This window comes from Buteo buteo, chromosome 17 (genome assembly GCF_964188355.1).
Source record: "Buteo buteo chromosome 17, bButBut1.hap1.1, whole genome shotgun sequence".
Lineage (NCBI taxonomy): Eukaryota > Metazoa > Chordata > Aves > Accipitriformes > Accipitridae > Buteo > Buteo buteo.
Window position 1 is genome coordinate 28503711 of NC_134187.1, and position 21865 is coordinate 28525575.

Sequence of the window (21865 nt, forward strand, 5' to 3'; positions counted from 1 at the left end):
CCCACACAACTTCCGCACTACATTTCCCGACGTGCCCCGCGGCCGCGCCGCCCTCTCCCGCCACCGGGACTCGCTTTCCCAGCCTGCCCCGCGGTGCGGGCGGTGTGGTGGGAGTGAGGCGGGGGAGGCGTGTCCGTCACGTGACGCGGGGTATATAAGGGGCGGCGCAGCGCCGGCGGCCCCATTGTTGTCGGCGAGCGGCGGCCGGGGCGGGTCCGCGCGGCCGCAGCCCCAGCGCGCGCCCAGCCGCCCTCCCCCCCCCCACCCCCCCTACCCCTCCTTCCCCCCCCCCCCTTTTCCCCTCCCCCCCCCTCCACCCCCCGGAGCCGCCCCCGCCCCGCCCGTGGGGACCCGGTGAGTGGGGGGGGGGGGGGGGAAGGGAGGGAGAATGGGGAGGGGGGGGCTCCCCGCCTCGCTGCCCCTCCCCGGTGGGCTTGGGGGGGGGGGGTGTCATAGGGGTTTGGGGGGGTGGTCTCTCTGTCCTCTTGGAGCTGGGGGGCTATAGGGGAATGGGGGGGCTATAAGGGATGGGGGGACCTTACAGCTGGGGGAGCTTATAGGGGATGGGGGGGCTTATAGCTGGGGTGGGGTCTGTAGGGGATGTAGGGGTTTATAGGGGATGGGGGGCCTGTAGGGGATGGACGGATCTTTTATAGCTGGGGGGGGGGGCATATAGGCGATGGAGGGGCCTATAGGGGGTGGGGGGACTTTATAGCTGTGGGAGTCTATAGGGGATGTAGAGGTTTATAGGGGATGGGGGCTTATAGGGGATGGGGGGCCTGTAGGGGATGGAGGGGTCTTTTCTAGCTGGGGGGGGCATATAGGCGATGGAGGGTCCTATAGGAGGTGGGGGGACCTTACAGCTGTGGGAGCACCTTATAGCTGTGGGAGCCTATAGGGGATGGGGGGGCTTATAGCTGGGGGGGGGGGGTGTCTATAGGGGATGTAGAGGCCTATAGGGGATGGAGGGGTCTTTTCTAGCTGGGGGGGCATGTAGGCGATGGAGGGTCCTATAGGGGGTGGGGGGACCTTACAGCTGTGGGAGCACCTTATAGCTGTGGGAGCCTATAGGGGATGGGGGGGCTTATAGCTGGGGGGGGATGTCTATAGGGGATGTAGAGGCCTATAGGGGATGGAGGGGTCTTTTCTAGCTGGGGGGGGCATATAGGTAATGTAGGGGTCTATAGGGGGTGGGGGACCTTATAGCTGTGGGAGTCTATAGGGGATGGGGGGGGCTTATAGCTGGGGGGGGTCTATAGGGGATGTAGAGGTTTATAGGGGATGGGGGGCCTGTAGGGGATGGAGGGGTCTTTTCTAGCTTGGGGGGGCATATAGGCGACGGAGGGGCCTATAGGGGGTGGGGGGACCTTATAGCTGTGGGAGCCTCTAGGGGATGAGGGGGCTTATAGCTGGGGGCAGGTCTATAGGGGATGTAGAGGCCTATAGGGGATGGGGGGCCTGTAGGGGATGGAGGGGTCTTTTCTAGCTGGGGAGGGCATATAGGGGGTAGGGCAACCTTATAGCTGTGGGAGCCTATAGGAGATGGATGTTTTTTTTCTTGCTGGGGGTGTATAGAGGATGTGGGGGGGAGCTACAGAGGATGTATGGGCCTGTAGGGGATGTGGGCCTGCTTTCCAGCTGGAGAAGCTATAGGGGATACGGGGGACCCTTACAGCTGGGGGGGCTATAGGGGGTCGGGGGGAGCCTTTTCCATCTGGGGAGGCCTAGGGAATGTGGGGGTCCCTTACAGTCACGGGCCTGTAGGGGATGGGGGGGGCCCTTACAGCTGGGGCTCTGCCCTCCTGTGTTTGGGGGGCCTGCAAGGTGCGTGGGGCACCCATATATTTGGGGGGGGGCTGTAGGGGATGGGGGGGGGCCCTTGCAGCTGGGCTTCTTCCTTCTGCTGTACCTGAGGGGGGCTATGAGGGTTACGGGGGGGCTATGAGGGATATGGGGGGGCTGAGGGTCCTATGGAGGACATGGGGTGCCCTATAGCTGCTTTGCTCTTTCGGGACCTATAGGGGATGTGGGGGGGGGTCACACTGGGGTGGAGGCAGGGTTGCGAATGGGGTTGGGGGGGGGCATTACATGGGTCCCCAAGAAGCCGCGGGGCGCTGGGAAGGAGCCGATGATGATGGTGGGACACGGGCTGGCCTGGAGGAGAAGCCATCATGGGGGTCCTAGTCTGGTGTCCCCAAAGGCGGGGGGCGTTTGGGGGTGGGGGTGTGCCATTGCAGGGGTCGTTGCCCCCCATCACGGACGTCAGGAGGTGAGGAGGGGGCTGGGATGACCCCCCCCTCCATTTGGTGGGTGGCGGTGGGCCCAGGAGGAAGGTTCCTCCTCGCCGCGCCGCGGCCCCGACCCTCGCCGGCGTTATTGCGGCGGGAGCCGAGCTGACTCCGACGCTCGGTGGTCCCACGAGCTCCGGTGCTCCGTGGTTTCCTCGTGGTGGGATGGCCAGGACCAGCAGCCTCCGACCGGCCGTAGCCGTGGCCACTGTCTGGAAGGAGCCCGGCAGCCGGCACGGGAGGTCTGACCTCTCTCGCCCAGCTGAGAAGAGCATCCAGGAGCGAAGGTTCCGCTCAGCCACCCCACACTCGCCCTCGGGAGGAGCTGGACCAGCGGGACCACCGCGGCGGTGGTCTCCCGTGCCATCGCCTCGAAGGTTTCTCGTCCTCCCACCTTCAGGGTCTTCCTCGCACCTTCGGGGTCTTTGGATCGAGGCGTTCTGTGGAGCCGCCGTGCGCAACGTAGGGGTGGACGACCCACCTTCGTGACTTGATTCTGGTGACGGGCAAAGGGACCGAGCGGGGAATTTGGGGACCGACCTTTTCCGTAGCCCCCCGCCTGACCCTCCCCAGGAGGCCGGGCAGCAGCGTGGGAAGATCTGCCCACCGTCAGCAGGTACGCCGAGGGGATTCGGGGCTCTAGGACAACCCGGACCCATCGCTACCGATTGCGATGCTGGTTGCGTAAGTGCAGGCTCCAGCGCCAGCGGTGCTTGAGCCGTGGGAGCTGTAGCCTAGATTTACTCGTTAGCTGCGCTCGTTAGCGGCAGCGTAGAAGAGGAAACCAAGTCTTCTGCCGTTTGTCATAAAAACCCAAAGCTGGTTGCTCGCTGAAGTGCCGGTGGTGTAAGGACCGACCCAGGCTGAACTCGGATCTCCGGCGTGCTGACCGGCCGCAGCATCCCTGAAACGCAGCCCAGCGAATCCATCAACCTTCTGGCTGTGGAGGCCAACGGCCGAATCCTTTGGGAAAGCCTCCGACGACTCGTTTGTCAAGGAGCTGAACTGCTGAACTCTTCACGATGGCCAAGCAGCCATCCCAACCATCCCGGCAGGGCACAAATTATTTCATCTTGTTTCTGGGCTCATCGATATGAGCTTCTGCCCTAATTCCTGCCCCGGGATAACACCTGGATAACGCATGGGCCAGGAGCGGCATGCGCCGTGCCAGGCATTGAGCTGGTGGAAGTGCCTCCGGATCCGACTGTTTTTGCTGGCTCCTGGTTTAATTCTGCAGCGATTATCGAGTGTGAGCTTAAATTTTTTTTCCCCTTGGAGGGAGGTTTACGGGTTCCACTGGGTCTGGCCACGTGCTCGAGCGTGCCGGACCCTTCCCAAGTGGTGCGAAACGTAAACCAAAGCCCTTCTGCTGCCCCGGGGGGGTGTCGCAGGGGCTCCCCATCCCGTCGGCCGTCCTTGAGAAGGTGAGCTGCTTTATCTGCTCTTCGGAGGAAGTGCAGAGCGAGGGTTTGGGTTCCCTATGGGGTTCTGTTTGTTTTCCCTTGACGATAAACGCCCGTTTCCCCATCGTCGGTGGGGTTTGGGGCTTTGCCGGACAAATCGGGGGGGCTTCGGGGCGATGGTGGGAGCTCCTTTTCCACTTACCAGGGAGCACTGAAGGGTGTTGTATTCTGCACGACCACAAAGCTATATATGGGGCTGCGGTTGCTTTTGGGGGGCAGTGGCAAGCAGGGGGTGCTCGGCACCTCAGCACGCTCCCCCCCAGCATCATGGCATGATGCTCTGCAGTGATGCTGCCGTGTCATCCCCAGCAATGCTAATCCTGCTGCATAATTGGTAACGAGGGAGAGAGCTGAGCTGGGAAAGGGAGCTGCCGGAGGAGGAGACCCTTTTTTGGGTGGGTTTCACCCCGGGGGTGAGACGTTTTCCCGTTGAAATCGCTGCCGAGAGCCATCCTTATCTCGGGGGGTGGAGGGAATACGAAATTGCAGCCTGGCTCCTTCCAGCCGCCGGTGCTGTCTTTGCGCTCCAGCATCGCCTTCCCGGGAGACGCCGAGCACTGCGATGGAATAAAATGGGCTCCTTTGGTTATTCCTTGATTGTATTTTTCTGGCTTTATCCTGTGTGCCGTGATCCGGTCTCAGATACACCCATTATCAACCAGGATAGGGTCGGGATGCTTCTCCAATGCCTGGCAGGCTGCTGCTTAGCCCAAGGGTCTCTCCCTGGCTATTATATGTTTATTTCCTTCCTTGTTGCATATCATTCCCACCCTGTCCTCATCCAGCTGCTGAAATAATCCCGTCCCCGTGTATTTGATACCTTGAAAACCTGGGAGGCTTCGTCAGGATCTGCTTTTGGCTCTTGGTTTTTACAGGAAACTTATTTAAACCGGCCTCCCCCTGCAAAACCTGATGCTCGAGGGACGCGGTTAAAACAATTTGTAGAGGGGAGCAAATATGAGGAGGAAACCTTGAGCATCCTCTCAGTCACTTGGTCCCGGAGCCCTGGATCCATGCAAAATTTTTAGGAGTGGCCACAAAATCTATAGGATGCCCAGAGGATCACAAAATCTGCAGGATGCTCAGAGGGTCCCTCCCTGGTAATTACTAATTACTCTCAATATCTGGAAATAAAACCACTCGTCGCTCTGGAATTGCTGTTTCGGTCTCCACCCAGACAAGCTGTGATGGAGGAGCAGCCCAGCAGCGCATCTAACGTGGATCAAGGATCATCGAAGGCGATGCCGGAGTCACAGGAGGTGAAACAAAACTCGTTAGTGGGACCCGGACCGAGGGCGGCGGATCTGTTGGCGTTGGCAAATGAGCTTTGGGGACCACGGAGCATCCCTCACCCAGAGATGCTCCCACCCTTCCACCTCTCCCGAAAGCTGGGAACTGGCAAACCGGGAGCGTGGGGGGGGGGTTGCAGCATGACAGCATTAATTACTTGTGATGATCTGGGTCATTAATCAACCCCGGATGAGCTTTGAGCCGGCAGGTTTTTCCAATCGGATCTTGGAGCCCCATGGCTGGACCGTCTCTGTCTCGGGAGGCTCTTTGCATCCGTAATCATGCGAGTCCTGTCTCTCTCCTCTCCTGTGAACCCTTCCCTGCTCCCAAAGGCAATTCCAGCAGCTGCTGACATGGGAAAAGTTAATATTTTTAGTTGAGCTCCTTTTGGTGTGACTTAATAGCAGAAAGGAGGGGAATCAGGGTCGCATGGAGCTTCCTGTGGAGCACAGTATTTGAGTCAAGTTTTTTTTTTTTTCTTTCCCCATGCCAAATCCCCTCCTTGGGGCTTTATCTCCATTGAGAAACTGAATAAAACCTGCAAAAGGTTTATTTTCATTTTTTCCCCCTGATTTTGACTCCTGCCACCATCAGTAATGGATTTTTTTTTTTTTTTTTCCCCAGCTGTGTCTTTGGTTCAGGAGGTGAGGAGGGAGGAGAGGCTTTCCCTGTGGGATGAGTCTGGGATGAGCGTCCCTGCTCGCTTTTTGGCCCCCTGGTTCCTTAAACCGTCGCTTAAGCCAGACCCCGACCTCAGGGCCAAAACTCATGCTGCCGCAGAGCACAATCCCAACGCGAGGGCAAGGGTCTCCCAACCTCCTTCAGAGGAGGCTCCGGGGACTTCTCCGGGCACACAGCCCCCTGCTCCATGCTGGGCCTTCTGAGCTGCCGGACTCGCCTCTGAGCCCTGAATATTTTCAAAAGTGGAGGGTTTTATTTCAAAAAAGAAAAGTAATTTGAGCTAATAAGTGAATTAAACTGGCCTTTGCATCGCATGGGGGCGGCTGTTGCTGCGCCGATGGAGGAGGAAGAGGATGCCCGTGCGAGCAGGGGAGCTTCTACTGTGCAGAAATGAGATGAAAACTTCATTTTCCGGCTGCCTCATCCCCTGTGGCATCTCCCCGAGCTCCTCGCTGCTCCTGGCTCCCCGTCCTCGGCCCCAGCCGTCCCTCGAGGCAGCACCCTCGGGTGGGTGCCCACCTTGCCGGCTTTGGATTCATTTCCCCCAACTCTGGGGCGGTTTTGAGCACCCCCCTGGTGCGGTGAGTTGGTCCTTTATAAGAAACACTATTAATACGAACCATCTCCCGATGGATCCATCCAGGAAAGGATCTGGTCTCCATCCCCAGCGGGAGTTTGATGCCGCAGGTGGGGATGTCCGCCCAGACGCCGTTGCTGATTTTCCTCGCCGCGAGCACGCGAAGGAAAGGGGTTTTAGATGATATTTTGAAGATTTGCGTTGGAGGGAATGGGAGAAACCGCAGAGACTCTCCTCGTTAATTATCTCCTTCCTAAACGAGGCCAACGAAGGCAGCTGAGCCCTGGGATGACCATCACTGCGCAGGCAGCACGCGCCGGGGACCTCCTGGGCACAGAAACGGGGCCGTTTTGGGGCGATGGAGGTGGTAAAACATGATGGGGGGGTCAGGGATGTGGTGGCAGCGATGCCTCCGCTTTTCCTCTCAGATTGTGTGCAGGATCGGTGTCATTAAATCAGCTCCTTAATTGGGCTGATGCTTATGCTGGTTCAATGGCTGCTTTTTTCCCCTCCTTTAGCAATAGGAATAAGCAATTTACCTACAACTAAATACCCCAAAAAGCCGTATTTAAACCCAGGCTGGGCTGGGAAATTGCACCCTGCTCAAGGGCTTCACCGCGGCCCCGGTGCTGCTGCGGCTTTGGCACCAACGCATCCTTTTTTGGGGGATAGGGGCACAGGCGTTTCCTTTTTGGCTTTAAAGGTGCCGGAGGCGATGCGGAGCCCATCCCTGAGCTTTATCCCGGGGTGGGCAGTGCCTCCCGTTACCCGTTTGTCCCCCCCGAAAACCCTCTCATCCCCCTGCTCCGAGATTGCCGTGTCCCGGGGTTCCGCAGGGATGCCGACGGCTGACATGCTTTTTTTTGAAGCCGGTTGATCCGTTGCCATGAGAACGGTGGTTGGAGCGGAGGGGACAGAAAGCGGAGAGGAGATGGCACAACCGGGTGGATGCTGGGCTCCCCGGGAAGGAGGGGGACCGGGCATCCCGGGAAGCTTCCCGCTCCAGCCTGGTCCCGGGGACGAGGGATGTCCTGGGCTCGGTTCAAAAGCCGAAGCTGCTGGTGTTGCGGTGACCCGAAAGCATCGGGCGGATGCGGAGCGATGCTCGCCAGTCTTCCCCACCGGAGGATCAGCTCCTAAAAATTCCTCGCCCGGGCTGGAGCTGTGTGTTTCCAGGCTTCCCGTGGGCAAGTTGCCTTTTTTGGAGCACGTAGGCATTAATGAGGGGGCAGGAAAATGCCGGAGACTCTCACAGCAAAATCCTACAGGGGCTTTTTCCCTCCCTATGGCTTGGATGGAGCCGCTGATCTGTCGTCAGCGATGTTAGGGTAACCCCTGGCACGTCCCGAGGTCGTTTTAAGCTTTAGGGTTTTTTAGCAAGGGAGTTGATGGGAGCACCGAGCTGCCAGCAAAGGTTATTTCACAGGCAAAACGCACAGTGGTCGGCCGTGCCGGGGCAGCGTGAGCTCCTTTCTCTATAAAACTGGTGTCTCTTTTCGTTTTCAGTTAATTCAGTTATGAATTGGTTTAGAACAGAAGAGTTTAGGTAGGAGGGAGCTGCAGCCATCACCCTGCCCAACCACCTGACCCCTCCAGGGCTGCCCAAAAATTAAAGGATGTCATTAAATAATATTAACCACACGCAAGCTCCCTCCTGCAGACTAGGCAGGGGGAGGATGGGCTCGCCTTGGAGAACTTGTAGGAGAACAGTAGCATTTTGGGGATTAGAGGCTTTATCTGGGGTGGGGAGGACGGGGATGGGGAGAAACTGCTCTTAAGAGCCAGGAAAACTTTTCCTGGTTATCCCGAGTGATGCTGGCTTATCCAAAATGCTGTTACAGCTTCTTGCCTTGTCTGCAGGGACGCGGCGAGCCCGCCGGCAGCTCCGGGGGCTGGCTCCAGAAAGCTGGTGGCAAAGCACACCCCCCTTGCCGCCCACCGGCTCTCCATGCGAACCGCGGCCAAATGGATGCGATCGCGAGCGCCGGCCTCAAGAGGAAGTTTGAGGATGCGGACGTGGGCTCGCCGGGCTCCAACTCGGACATCTCGGAGATCTCCAACAGCGACAGTGCCGATAGCTGCGACAGCGTCAACCCCTCCAGCTCCACCGGCTTCATACGTGAGTGGTCAGGGATGGTCCCCGTTCCCAGTCTCTGGATCCCTCTGCCGTCAAGCACGAGGCACCTGGATGTGGGGCTGGCTCCGCTCTTCCCCTGCTCATCCCTTGTAACCCGTTTGGGGTGATGAGCAGAGACCTACTCGCCTGTCCCATGAGTACGGGTCATGCCAGGCCCCGGGGATTTTCAAATATTAGACCCCAAACCAGTTGTCCAAGGTCCATCCTGGACCTTTTCTATCCCCTTCCCGGCGTTTGCCCCCGCTGAGATATTTTGGTGGCTGAACAGCGTGATGATGTTGTAGGGGTACGGGGATTAATGGGGTCAGTCTAGATGGCATCGAGCGCAGCCCGTGCAGATGCAGCCATCACCCAAAGCCAGCTCAGGGCCACCAGTATGAGCTCGACCTGCTCCTGGGAGCCCAGGGGCTCAGGGGCTTGCAAAAAAGTCCTTTTCCAGTGGGGTGGGAGGTCTTCACGGGACCCCCAAGGGGTTTTTTGCTCCTAACAGCCCCTCTCTGCTTTCCTCCCCCTGCCCCGCAGCCACCTCCATCCTGAAGCGGCAGAAGCAGCTTCGCAGGAAGAATGTCCGCTTCGACCAAGTGACCGTCTACTACTTCGCCCGACGCCAGGGCTTCACCAGCGTCCCCAGCCAGGGCGGCAGCTCCCTGGGCATGGCCCAACGCCACAACTCCGTCCGCCACTACACGCTCTGCGAGTTCGCCCAGGAGCAGGAGGTGAATCACCGGGAGATCCTACGGGAGCACCTCAAGGAAGAAAAACTCCACGCCAAGAAAATGAAGGTATTGCCGGGGAAGCAGGATGTCACTGGTGAAACCCGGGTAATGCTGCCGCTGGGAAACACCTTGCTGAGTTTTGGTGGAGCTTGAGCGTAAGCCAGGTTGAAGCAGAGAGATCCAGGCTGCCATTTCACATCAGCTGGGGATGGATTTATTGCCACTAAGCTCTTCCTTTCTATTTCTTTTACGTCTTTTTTGTGTCGATGCTGCACCTGCACAGGGAGCCGGCCAGGCAGCATCAACCTGTGCTGCGTTCGGAGCTGTCAGCCAAACCTCACCAGGTCCATGCCAGTAGAAATTCCAGTCTGGGAGGAGGCAGCCAGGCTGCGTCAGGGGAAGATCAGGATCTTGGGTGGCTCTGCCTGTTCTCCAACCCGTCCTGGGGTTGGATCTGTGCCCTCGGGTGTTGCCCAGAGGTTGGGCTCTGCTCAGTGGGATGCTCTGCAGAGCCTGTGATCTGGCTCCCACTGCTGTGACAGCCTGCTTTGGGCAAATCCAGCCGGCTGCCTCTTTATTTGCTTTCTTTTCTTTTTTTTTTGTTTTTAAACATAGGCTTTTCCACCAGCTCCTCAGGAGGCCACGGCCCTCTCCATCTGCTGCCTCCACATGTGCCAGTTTCAGAGGGCTGGGGACCCTCATTTACCCTCAGTGCCAAGATTTGGGGGTGTTTGAGTGCGCAGGGAGGGAGGTTGAAGGACCAGAGCAGGGAGGTGAAGGCGCGTTGCAGGATCTGGCTCTGGCCCCTCTGTTGCTTTCAGACCTCATTTTCCCCAGGGACAACAGGAGGGGGATGCTCTGCAGCTCCGTTGCTGCTGCTGCTCTGGTATTTCAAGCAGCAGCACCCTACTTTTTTCTCACTATTTGCAGGGCGCCATAGCGGAGGGAAGACGGAAAAGGGATTCTCTGCTCTAATTCTTCTGTTATTTAATTTTTTCCCCCTTCCTTCTCCTATAAACTGCCACAAGCCCACCCACAGTCTGGCTCGGGGGGCGGAATCGCATGGGAATGGCTCTGTGGGGGTCTCAACTCGCCGTGCCAGACCCCACTCAGTGCTGGGGGGCAAGGGAAGGCTCTGAGCTGGGGTGGTGGGCGGTCGTTGGGGGACGAGGAGCCGGGTGGAGGGACATACATCCTCCATCCTGCCTCATCGCCACGGCTTAGTGTGTGTCCCCTGGGTGGGCGCTGACTCTGCTCCGCAGCTCACCAAGAACGGCACGGTGGAGTCGGAGGAGGCGGACGGCCTGACGCTGGAGGACGTCTCGGATGACGACATCGACGTGGAGAACGTGGAGGTGGACGACTACTTCTTCCTGCAGCCGTTGCCCACCAAACGCCGCCGAGCTCTGCTGCGAGCCTCCGGTGTTCACCGCATCGATGCTGAGGAGAAGCAGGAGCTGCGGGCCATCCGCCTGTCCCGGGAGGAGTGCGGCTGCGACTGCCGCCTCTACTGCGACCCGGAGGCTTGTGCCTGCAGCCAGGCAGGGATTAAATGCCAGGTGAGTCAGGGAAAGAGATGCCAGTGGTGAAACCAGGTTGGCGGGGCTCGTCCTGGTGCCGGTGTGCCTGTGCTCTCCTTGGGTGCCAGCTGCTCCTGGAGGGGCCGGGGTGCAGCTCCAGGTTGTTTTGGTGAACACCCAGCAGGGGAAACACTTCCCCCAGCACCAAATTCCCAAGGTCAGGCAGTGTCAGGGTGGATTTTAGGCTGTGGGGAGGGATCCTCTGGGATCCTGGAGCTGCCACATCTCCGTCTCCCTGCCAGGTGGATCGCATGTCCTTCCCCTGCGGCTGCTCCCGGGATGGTTGCGGTAACATGGCCGGTCGGATCGAATTCAATCCCATCCGGGTGCGGACTCACTACCTCCACACCATCATGAAGCTGGAGCTGGAGAACAAGCGTCAGGGTGGGCGGCCACCGGCGCCGGAGGAGGAGGCGGCCGCCGCCGCCGCTCACGGCTCCGCTAGCGACTGGCTGGGGCCGCAGCCGGCCGAAACGCAGGACTTCCAGGAGTTCATGGCGGAGAACGAGACGGCCGTCATGCACCTGCAAACGGCGGAGGAGTTGGAGAGGCTGAAGGCTGAGGAAGACTCCAGCAACGGTTCCAGCATGGAGAGCTTGGGCGTTTGCATCCTGGAGGAGCCCCTGGCCGTGCCGGAGGGTTTGTGCCCAGGTCTTGCCGCCCCCATCCTCATCCAAGCCCAGTTACCTCCGGGCTCGTCCGTCCTCTGCTTTGCCGACGGCTCGGAGCAGGCAGCCTCGGCGGTGGGCGACCAGCCCTACTTGAACGATGGACCTGTGGTCTACTACCAGGTGGAGCAGAGGCCGGTGCTGGGTGTCAAGGGCGAGAGCAGCCCGGCGGAGCCGCCGGCACCATCCTCCTGCCTGAGCGAGAAGAACCTCAGCGTCCTCCCCGTCCCCGTGGTGACTTGCAGCCGAGCCGCCGCTGCTGCGAGCAAGGGGGAAGCATCCCGAAATCCTCCCTCGTCTCCGGAGGCTGCTCCATCCTCTGAGGGCTGCCGAGCGGCGGCTGCTGCCCGCTGCCCGCGTTCCCCGTCCCCCGTGCCACCAGAGCAAGCCCTGGAGCGGGCGCACGAGCCACCCTCCGCCGAGGAGCGCTCGCTGGGGCCTGTCCTGCCCGTGTGAGCGGCCCCGTTCCCCCCCCCCTTGGCGCTCATTTATTTATTGACAATAATATTTTATGGACTGGCAGCAGCCACTGGTGGTTATTTAATTTGGGGGGTGGGGGAAGAGCAGGGGCTGCTTTGTACAGAGGATTTTAAACGGCGTCCCCTCGCCCAATGCCAGGAGCCTTTCGCTTGCCTGGCACAGACGGTTTTCATGGCTCGGCCGATGCCGGCAGCTGCTCGGTTGCCACCTGCGCGCCAGGACATTCCCGACCTGGAGCCTCCTGCTTCCCATGGCTGCTCCTTCCCATCCTCCTCCCCCTGAGCTGCCCCCACCGCAGCCCCAGGCTGCCAGGACACCTCTGCCCTCTTTGTTTTTTAATGAAAAAAGACTTTTTTCCTTTATTTCCCCCCCCCCTTTTTTTTTTTTAATGAATGTTTACTGGGCCGTGTCACAACCCAGTGCCTCCGAGTGCTGCTCCAGCCCCTTACCTATGGCACTGCCCCACTGGCCACCACAGCAGGCGCGAGGGGCCAGGATGGATCGGGAAGCACCCAGAGCCAGCACGGAGGCTCTAATTGCACAAGAGGGGTGAGACCGTAGCCTGAAAACTCTCCTAGAAAATTTGGGGGGGGTTTAACTGCTGGGATTTGAAGAGTGTGAGCCCTTCACAGCCATGGCATGACCGTGGTGGAGAACCGTGTCCATCTGTCCATCCTTGTGCACCATGCTGGCCTCGAGGAATGGTCAAGGCACTGGGCTGCTGCATCCCCTGGCCAGGCAGTAAAAGCACTTTCCACCCCCCAGCTCTCCCAGCGCCGGGCCGGGGCCCCCCCTTTGCCTCCTGCCAAAACCGGCCCCATTGCAGGTCTCAAGAGGCCGGACCCGGTGGGACCTGGCGTGACGCTCCTCTTCCTTCTCCCCAGTGGCTTTAACCTCCGCCCTTGCTCCAGCCTCCTCCTGGTCAAGGGGAAGCATCTCCCCTCCGTTCCCCCCCGCCCCGCCATTTATTGGACTCGGGCTGAGCAAAATCCAGTCTTTTTTAAGGCGAGAATTGGGGGAAGCGGTGGGGGTGAAGAGCCCCTGATGCCCACAAGCTTCCCCTGCCGGAGGGTTCAATCCAATACAGCCCCACAGCTGCCGCTCTCGCGTCTTCTTGGAAAACAACCCCGGAGCTGCTCAAATGGGAAACATTCCGGCTGGAGAGCAGGGAAATTGGGGCAGGGGAGGACACTGCAGTCTGATGAAGTGCTTTAATTATTTGGGGGGGGTGGTGGTGGTTTAAGGTTGTTCTTGTGCTCCTGGCGGTCACCTCCCTCTGTCAAAAGGTGTTTAAAGGGGTTTAAAACCCCTTCGCTGCTCTCACCGCCTTGGCAAGTGGTTCCAACTGAGCCTTAAGCCTGGCAAAGTGGCTCTTCCCCACCCATCCCCTCCCTCTCTGCCAGGCCTGAGCCCCTGGGGACACTGTCCCCTTCTCCCAGGGCAGAGCGGAGGGGAAGGAGCTGGTTTCCAAACCGGAGTGGGCTCGGGGCACGTTACCAGCCGGCACCAATTCCGGCAGCAGCTCTCCCTGCCCTCGGCCGGCATACAAGGGCTAAATTTGGGAGGAACAAAGCCTTACCCCCTTGTTGGGCGCTTCACCGGCGATGTCCCCGCGTCCCTTCCCAGCAGGGAGCTGCCACCAGTTTGGCCATGGGGGTTTTTCAGCTCCTGCCCGAAACGGAGCAACTCCGAGCTGCAAAATCGGAGCAAACAGTGACACTTGAATGGGTTAACATCTTTTATTTCCCCTCTTTTTTATTTTCAACGGACTCCACACTCCCTCCCCAGCTCTGTGTCCCAGCCCTCGGCCACCATAGCCAGGTCAGGACCTGCTTACCCCGGGGGAGGTGGCTCATTAAGCGAGCCTGGAGGCTCCGTCAACTGACAGAATGAATCCTAAGACACTGGTTAGGATGGGTGCTTTCACAATAAGCAAAGAACTAATAGGATTTATTCTATTTTTACAAAGATAACTATGCTGTTAATAGTGCAATGAAAGCAAATTCTGCCTTTTATTATTATTTTTGTTCGTTTTAAACGTACTCACTGACACTAACGCTGGTTCCGTGCTGGCTCCTGCTCGACTCGTCGCCGTGTAAGAAACCAAACAGCCCATGTCCTCTCTGGTGCTACCGAGGTGCTGCGGGACCCGCGGCACTATCGCACCGCCGAAATCCAGGCGTCCCCGGCTCCTCATCCTATTTAAACAGCACCTCTGCGACTCCTAAACCTCCCCGTCTCACACTGTCTAAGGTGGCTTTTTTTGTTTTTAATTTTCCAGTGTGAATCCAAAGCTTGTCCTCTGCATATGGTTTTTGGTTTTTTTTCCGGCCTTTTCTGTTCTTTTCATGGTGATAATGCTGTATTTAAAGAGAATATTTAAGTGTAAAAATAAAAGAAATGCTCAAACTTGGATGGTGAGTTGCATCTTAAAGGGGGTTACACCCCCCCGGTGAATTCCTCTTGGTGAGGGTCTCGAATTCCTGCAAAAACAGCAAGGCTAGGGGGTGAGGGGAAAGGTTTTCTTCTCCAAGAGGTGAGGGAGGAGCTCAGAGCTGGCCTGGCGCACACGTGGGTGATTTCTACCCCTCCTTTATACCCGAATAATGCTTAAAAAAGGAGATTTTTCCAGGTGGTAGCGTGCCCTGTCCACAGGTGGAGGAGCTGCTGGTGGGACATGGAGTATTTCACAGCGCAGGAGGTGCAGAGGGGCCTCCAGAAAGATGCTTGAGCCACTCGCTTGCTTTTCTCTTTAATAAAACACTTAAAGTTGATTTAAATTCACTCAACAGCTGGGTATTTCTCATGCAGTGACGGGATGAGGTGAGACACGGTGGGTTTTAACTCCCTCAACGCAGCCTGCAGCGGGGAGCTGCCGCTAAAGACCTCAGAGCTGCCTCCACCAAGCAGAAAGCGCAGGGCTAGGATCTAATTAGGCAGAACTTGACAAACGCAGGCCGTGGCCTCCGCCGAAGGCGTCAGTGCAGTTCAGCACTGCCTTTCTAACACCATTTGTGTGAACAGCGGCGTTTCCAGTCCCGGCATCCTCCCTCCATCAGCCAGCGCCAGTGGCAAGGGCTCCCCAGGTGAAGGACTGTGATGGGGATGCTCTGGGAGGCAGACGCAGCCAAATAAGGAACCCCCCTGCAGGGAACCCCCCCAAAGCTGTGGGTAAGGTCGCACGGGGATTTGGGGTCTTTTCTTAACCCCTCAGGGAGATTTTTATATTTAAGACCGCTCAGTGGAGTAAAGAAACTAAGTAAAACCCTCCGTTTGAGACATAGAGCAGCAAAACCCAAGCTGAACGGAGCCCGCTATTATGAGATACTAAGGGAAGCATCCACAGGCAGCAGAGACACTTGTGCTCCCCTCCCGTAGTTAAAGTGACACAGTTCAAGAGCCGTAACAGTGAAGTCGCCTCCCCTGGACACCAAAGGCAGGGACGGGGCTCAGCCCCACGACATCATCACCAGCCCGCTCTGACGGCACGAAGGGGAAGAGAAGAGACGGCGCCGGCACAAACCTCCAGTGCAGGAGGGAGGCAATTGCATCTTCGCCCCAGCGGCAGCATCGGGGCCCTTCTCACCAACTCCAGGCTGTGGTTTCACATCACCGAAAGGCAGGTTTTTTTGAGGCACCAGGCTGGGAATCGCCAAGTTGACGCATGATGCCGGGGTGAAGGTGTGCAGCTGGCAGCTCGGCCATCACTCCTTGGCCCTGACATAGTTGAGGGACAGCAGGACCATGCTGTTCGCCAGGAGCGAAGCTTCAGAAGCTGAAAAAAATACAAGAGCGAGGTCAGAGCAGCACTGCTGCAGCCCAATCGCTCCAAATGTGCTCATCCCAAGCTGCTGAGGCAGCACGAGAGGCTGCAGGGCTCCCCCTCACCCCCGGCCCCTCTCTCTGGGGGCTTTTTGCTCTGCTCCAGATCCCTCGTTTTCCTCCCGCTCTAGTTTTCCTTCCCCTGATGTTGCTACGGGGCTCGAATCTGCCACCACGAGGTCTCTGTGGGACAGGGACAGCCCAGCACAGGCTGTCCCTTGCGGGTATTCCACATGGACACGTCCCCAGAGAGAGCCAGCATGCTCCACCATGTCCTCCTCTCGGGGACGAGGCCCCAGGAGATCGGTGGGGCAGCCCAGAGGGGGATAAAGCCACCGTTTACCTCAAATTTCCCCAGAACTGATGCTCCCTGTGCCCAGAGAAACTCAAGAGACTCCCAGGTCCCCCCTGTCCCATCAGGCAGGAGCTGCCCTTCAGCCACCATTACCTTGCAGCTTGCAGGAGAGCCCCAGCCACTGCTCCAGCCACGCTCTGCACTCGGACATGCCGAGGTGAGTGGAGTTCAGGCCACGGAGGTAACAAGCCTGCAGAGCAGGGAAGAGGAAAAAAAATAGACACATTCAGGGATGGGCACTCTGGGTCACAAGAAATGCCATGGAGCATGCCATGATCCTTCCTCAGCGTGAAGAGGGGCTAAGAAATGCCGAACCATGCCCCGCGGTGCCCTGGTGTGGTCCCGGCACAGAAAATGGGCTCAGAAAACAACTTCTCGGCGGAGAATGGCTGCAATCTGCCTCGCAGTGGGTCTGGAGGAACGTGCTATGCCCCAATGCATCTCTGCTAACAACCAGGGAGGGCTGGGATGACGCAACCCCAGGGTAAAGCAGCCGGCACGGGGCTGAAGGAACCATCCTCACCGCTTTCAGCTCCTCCTCGGACAGCTGGCCCAAACCCAGGCGCAGCATGGCACGGTCCAGGTGCCGGATTTCCAAAACATGGCTCCGCAGGCGATGCCTCAGGAAAAAGGCAGGCAAGTGAGGGGTCAGAAACAGGACCTGGCTCAGGGCTTTCTGCGAGGGAAAAGAAGGACACAGTCACTGGTGAGGGCGTCTGACCCCTCCAAAAATGGGTATCTGACCCATTCAGGCACAACTTAAATCAAACAAAGCCTCTCCCGTTCCAGACATGCCCCGTATTTTGTTCCCCTTTAATTATCTGGCTAATTGTCCTGCCCATGCTGAAACCCTGAGCTGTCCCTGGCAGTTTTCGTTACGCCCAGCTTGGCTGCCTGGCCCAACGAGCAGGGCAGGGAGCTGGTGTCCAGAGACACAAGCTCTGTCCTGGGCTGGATGTGGGTGTCTGGGGCGAGTTCAGGCGTGTGGGATGGCTCAGCTGTGGCCAATGGTCCCACCAAGTCAGGGACCTACAGCGAGGACAGACAGTCTCATTCTGGGGCTGTTTTCATGGGATCAGAGAATGGTTTTGGTGGGAAGGGACCTTTAAAGGGCATCCAGTCCAACCCCCCTGCCATAAGCAGAGCCATCTTCAACAAGATCAGGTTGCTCCAAGCCCCATCCAGCCTGACCTTGAATGTTTCCAGGGATGGGGCATGGACCACCTCCCTGGGGACCCTGTGCCAGTGTCTCACCACCCTCAGCATAAAACATTTCTTCTTCATATCCAGTCTGAATCTCCCCTCTTTTAGTTGAAAACCATGCCCCCTTGTACTGTTGCTGCAGGCCCTGCTAAAAAGTCTGTTGCCATCTTTCTTCAAAACCTCCGTTAGGTACTGGGGGGCTGCTATAAGGTCTCTCCAGAGCCTTCTCTTCCCCAGGCTGAACAACCCCAACTCTCTCAGCCTGTCCTCACAGGAGAGGTGTTCCAGCCCTCAGATCATTTTTGTGGCCCCCCTCAGGACCTGTTCCAGCAGGTCCATGTCTTTCCTGTGCTGAGGACCCCAGAGCTGGACACAGTGCTCCGGAGGAGTCTCACCAGAGTGGAGCAGAGGGACAGAATCCCCTTCCTCGACCTGCTGGCCACACTGCTTTCAATGCAGCCCAGGAGATGGCTGGCTTTCTGGGCTGTCAGTGCACATTGCCAGGTCACGTCCAGCTTTTCATCCACAACTGGACTGGTTTTAGGGCACAACACCACGTTTGGGGCACAAGTGAGTGGATTAGCCCCTCCACACTCTTCAGTAAGAGCCAGCTTTGAGCTGCCGGCAGGAGAAAAGCCACACTCACCACATGAGACACCCGGAGCTTGTTCAGACCCAGTGGAGATCCCGAAAACAAACTTCTCACAGCATAGAGTTCAGCCACACGTGGCTGGGAACCTTGCTGCACCTGAAAGAGTCATGGTGTGCATTGCTGACACCTCCCATGGGTGTTCATCACCACCAGGCAGGGCCGAGGCGGCGTCAGCAGCACAGACAGGATGGGCAATACCGGCCGCGGCATTGACGTACCTCGGCGCAGAGCTCCTGCAGGCGTTTTTGGAGCTGCGGCTCAGGCAGGGAACGTGCTGCCAGGGCTAAACTCTCCACCACACCCGGATAGGAGTCTCTCCGGATGGCGTCATAGGCATCCAGGAACTCAACCTGTTGGTTGGGGGTCCAGAAGTAGCGGATCAGGAGCTGCCGTGGGAAGAAATACCTTGGAGAGAAGAGGAGACAAGGATTCAAGCAGGAAAACCACACGCACAAGCCGGGGCAGTCAGATTTCATGCTGCTGGAAAGAGGTGCAAGCAACGTCCTGCCTTGGGGCAGCACATCTCGCCCCTACAAGCTGTGGATGTTCACTCCTCCAAAGGGGTGAGCTTGGGAATCACAGAATCATTGAGGTTGGAAAAGACCTTTAAGATCATCGAGTCCGACCATTAACCCAACACTGCCGAGTCCACCACTGAACCATGTCCCTAAGCGCCACATCTGCACGTCTTGTAAATCCCTCCAGGGATGGTGACTCCACCACGTCCCTGGGCAGCCTGTTCCAGTGCTTGACAACCCTTTCGGTGAAGAAATTTTTCCTCATATCCAACCTAAATTTCCCCTGGTGCAACTTGAGGCCGTTTCCTCTTGTCCTATTGCTTGTTACTCGGGGAAGAGACCGACCCCCACCTCACTACAACCTCCTTTCAGGTAGTTGTAGAGAGCGATGAGCTCTCCCCTCAGCCTCCTCTTCTCCAGGCTAAACAATCCCTGTTCCCTCAGCCGCTCCTCACAGGACCGGTGCTCTAGACCCGTCACCGGCTTCTTTGGACGCACTCCAGCACCTCAGTGACTTTCTTGTAGTGAGGGGCCCAACATCGGACACAGTGTTCGAGGTGCCAAGTACAGGAGGGCGATCCCTTCCCTAGTCCCGCTGGCCGCACCATTTCTGACACAAGCCAGGATGCTGCTGGCCACCTTGGCCACCCGGGCAAGTGGCCGGCTCACCTTCAGCCGGCTGTCGACCAACACCCCCGGCTCCTTCCCCGCCGGGCAGCTTTCCAGCCGCTCTTCCCAGCGCGTGGGGCTGTTGTGACCCTCAGCCCTGCCGAACCTCGCACCGCCGGCCTCGGCCCGTCGACGCAGCCTGCCCAGATCCCGCTGTGGGGCCTTCCGGCCCTCCAGCAGATAAACACTCCCACCCGGCCCGGTGTCATCAGCAAACTGAGGGTGCACGGATCCCCTCCTCCAGATCGTCGATAGCGATATTAAACAGAACCGGCCCCAGTACGGGCCCTGGGGAACACCGCTCATCACCAGCCACCAGCGGGATCAAACTCCCTTCACTGCTGCTCTGGGACAGGCCAGCCCACCAGCCCTCGACCCAGTGAAGAGTGCACCCACCCAGGCCGTGAGCAGCCCATTTCCCCAGGAAAATGCTGTGGGAAATGCTGTCAAAGGCTTTACTCAAGTCCAGCTAAACAACATCCACAGCCTTTCCCTCCTCCACTAAGCAGGTCACCTTGTTGTGGAAGGAGATTTGCTCCTCCAAAGGCTGTGGCGAGCTCGGGAAGGAGCGTTCCGGGTGATCAGATCACTGCCGTGCCCGGCTGGAACTTCTCCACTGCGGCCGAAGCTGGACACAACACGGAGGTCTCTGCCCTGCGCTGTTCTACGCAGCGGGGCTCTCACCCACCCGCAGGACACAAAAGCCAAGGAACAGAATTGAAAAATCCAGGTTTTTAGCTGGGATTTAGCTCCGGCAGCAGGACAGCTGGCAGGGAGAGGGACGTTAGAAGGACTACGGAGACAGCTGGGAGGGAATTGTGCAAGGAGGTTTCTCCAGCCAAGCACGGACAGTGCTGTTCCCTGCGTGCCAGGGATTATTTCGCCACGCAAGAAACAGGGAGCTGGGTGAGTTGCTGACACACAGGAGCCGGTATTGCGAAACGATTGCTGGGCTCATCAGGCTATGGGTATTTTTCATTACAGTGAGAGGTGAAGCAAGGAAGGGAGATTGTCTGGCTGGATTTATAACTCTAAAAAAAACCAACCCAGTTCCATGAAATTTAAGATATCAAGGACCCCAAAGATTGGGGCCGGAGCTGAGCCCCGGCAGTCACCGTGACGCTGGTACTCACATCAGGACGATGACCAAGAAGTTGGCGAAGGGCGGGATAGCAATAACTCCAATGGGAATGGCCTTGATCACATCCCTGCGAAACTGCCTCCGAAATTAGAAGAGAGGATCAGGATCTGATGCCAAATTCATAAAATCCCCTCAAAATTAACAGCCCCAGCCCCAGCTTCCAAACCCTGTTTTTAGGCAGGGAACATGCCTCACCAGGAGGAATTGGCCTCTCCGACCCCCCCCACCGAAGCCCCGCACACGAACTCAAGCCCCTTTTCATGGGGAGGCAGAGCCAAGCAGCACCAAAATGCATCCTAAGCGCCACACCGTACCTGCCGCAGCCTCTCCATCTCCCGGTAGGGAAGCTGCTGAACGCTCAGTCTCTGATGGGACATTTTAGATTTGATTTTTCTTATCTCTTTGACTTCCAGAAAGAGCGCTTGGACTCCTGCTGGAACAGAGAGCACCTTCAGGTCCCTGATTCCTGGGCAAACGCCTCCGGTGATGCGGTTTTTAGCCCCAGGAAGGGAACAGGCAGTGCATCCAGCTGCCTCCGTTCTCCCCAGAGAAGTGAAAACATCCCCTCATCCCCAAGACCCACCTTTTGTGAAAGTCGCGTACAGCACGTAGAAACGGGGGAAGGTCCTTTCCAAAAACCTCTCGTACCTCCCGTTGATGTGCTTCGCTTTCGACACCAGGGCAGCGAGGATGGACCTGGAGCCAGCTTTTGTGGAGCGGTAGCACACCGAAGACCTGCAGCCAACCCCCCCACACACACCCCCATGATTATTTCTGACAGTGTTTTGTGGAAAAGGCTCCAAGGAAGTGGGGGGGGTTGGCCCGGAGAGAGTTGGGATGCTGGGCTGGGTGACTCCCAAAGCCCCCAGAGAGGGGACAGGGTGCTGGGACCCTCCCCCTGCCCTGCATGGGCAGCCCTGGCGGGTCCGAGGAGCTGCCTGAGACAGAGCTCAGGGCCAGGGCTGGGGGGGCTGCAGGGGGTGGGTGTCTGCACCAGGACCCGGGGGCATGTTGGGGGCTCCCCCAGTGCCTGTGTGGGGCCGTGCCTGGTGCTGGGGGGGGATCAAGGTGGTAGAGGCAGGGTGGGGGAGCAGGGTTGGTAACGGGGGGGCTTGCCTGGTGCTGGGGAGGGTGGGTGGGGAGCGCCGGGTGGCACGGGGGGGGGGGGAGGACAACACGGTAAGTAACGGGGGGGTTGGGGGGCTCGCGGGGTGGGCTATGGCCAGCACCGGGAGGTGCAGCGGGGGGAGAAACAAGGCCGGTAACCGGGGCGGGGAGCTGTGGTCGGTATTTGGGGAGTTGGGGGCTATGGAGGGAGCGGGTGGCCCTGAGCGGGGGGCTGCCATGGCCGGTGCCGGGGGGCGATGGCTGGCACCGGAACCGGGGCCGGGGATGAACGGATCGGTCCCCGCTCACCTCGTCGCCCCCCAGGCGGGACGCGGCTCCAGCAACCCCCGGGCGCGGCTCAGGCCGGCGGAGGGACCGGGACCGGGGCCGGGGCCGAGGCGCCAGAGCGGCCAGCGGCAGCCGACCCTGGACAGCGCCATCTTGGCGGGTCACCGCCCGGGGCCAAAGGGCAAAGGTCACCAGGAGGGAAGGGGGGGAAGAGCGTGAGAGCGGAGAGC

The 21865-nt window shown here is 58.6% G+C and overlaps 2 protein-coding genes across 8 annotated transcripts; one reads left to right on the forward strand and one right to left on the reverse strand.

The window, feature by feature from the left end:
- Positions 1–306: 306 nt before the first annotated feature.
- On the forward strand, positions 307–14295 carry CSRNP2 (cysteine and serine rich nuclear protein 2). 6 transcript variants are annotated; one of them, XM_075049423.1, is made up of 6 exons: positions 317–354; positions 2551–3712; positions 8160–8418; positions 8959–9218; positions 10415–10711; positions 10975–14295. In XM_075049423.1, the coding sequence occupies exons 3-6, from the start codon at positions 8265–8267 to the stop codon at positions 11854–11856; spliced, it is 1593 nt and encodes a 530-aa protein (XP_074905524.1). In that variant the 5' UTR covers positions 317–354; positions 2551–3712; positions 8160–8264; the 3' UTR covers positions 11857–14295. The 6 variants fall into 6 exon arrangements, with proteins under 6 accessions (XP_074905526.1, XP_074905524.1, XP_074905528.1 ...); XM_075049427.1 differs by lacking the exon at positions 317–354 and having other exon boundaries at positions 2067–3712; positions 10975–11383; positions 11524–14295; XM_075049424.1 differs by lacking the exon at positions 317–354 and having other exon boundaries at positions 2068–2575; positions 2689–3712.
- Positions 14086–21801, reverse strand: LETMD1 (LETM1 domain containing 1). 2 transcript variants are annotated; one of them, XM_075049429.1, is made up of 10 exons: positions 21657–21801; positions 20824–20975; positions 20555–20670; positions 20233–20315; positions 19614–19727; positions 18131–18317; positions 17907–18008; positions 16581–16733; positions 16151–16247; positions 14086–15655 (listed from the first exon to the last, which is right to left on the reverse strand). In XM_075049429.1, exons 1-10 carry the CDS (start codon positions 21785–21787, stop codon positions 15585–15587), a joined length of 1206 nt encoding a protein of 401 aa, XP_074905530.1. In that variant the 5' UTR covers positions 21788–21801; the 3' UTR covers positions 14086–15584. The 2 variants fall into 2 exon arrangements, with proteins under 2 accessions (XP_074905530.1, XP_074905531.1); XM_075049430.1 differs by lacking the exon at positions 19614–19727.
- Positions 21802–21865: the final 64 nt, after the last annotated feature.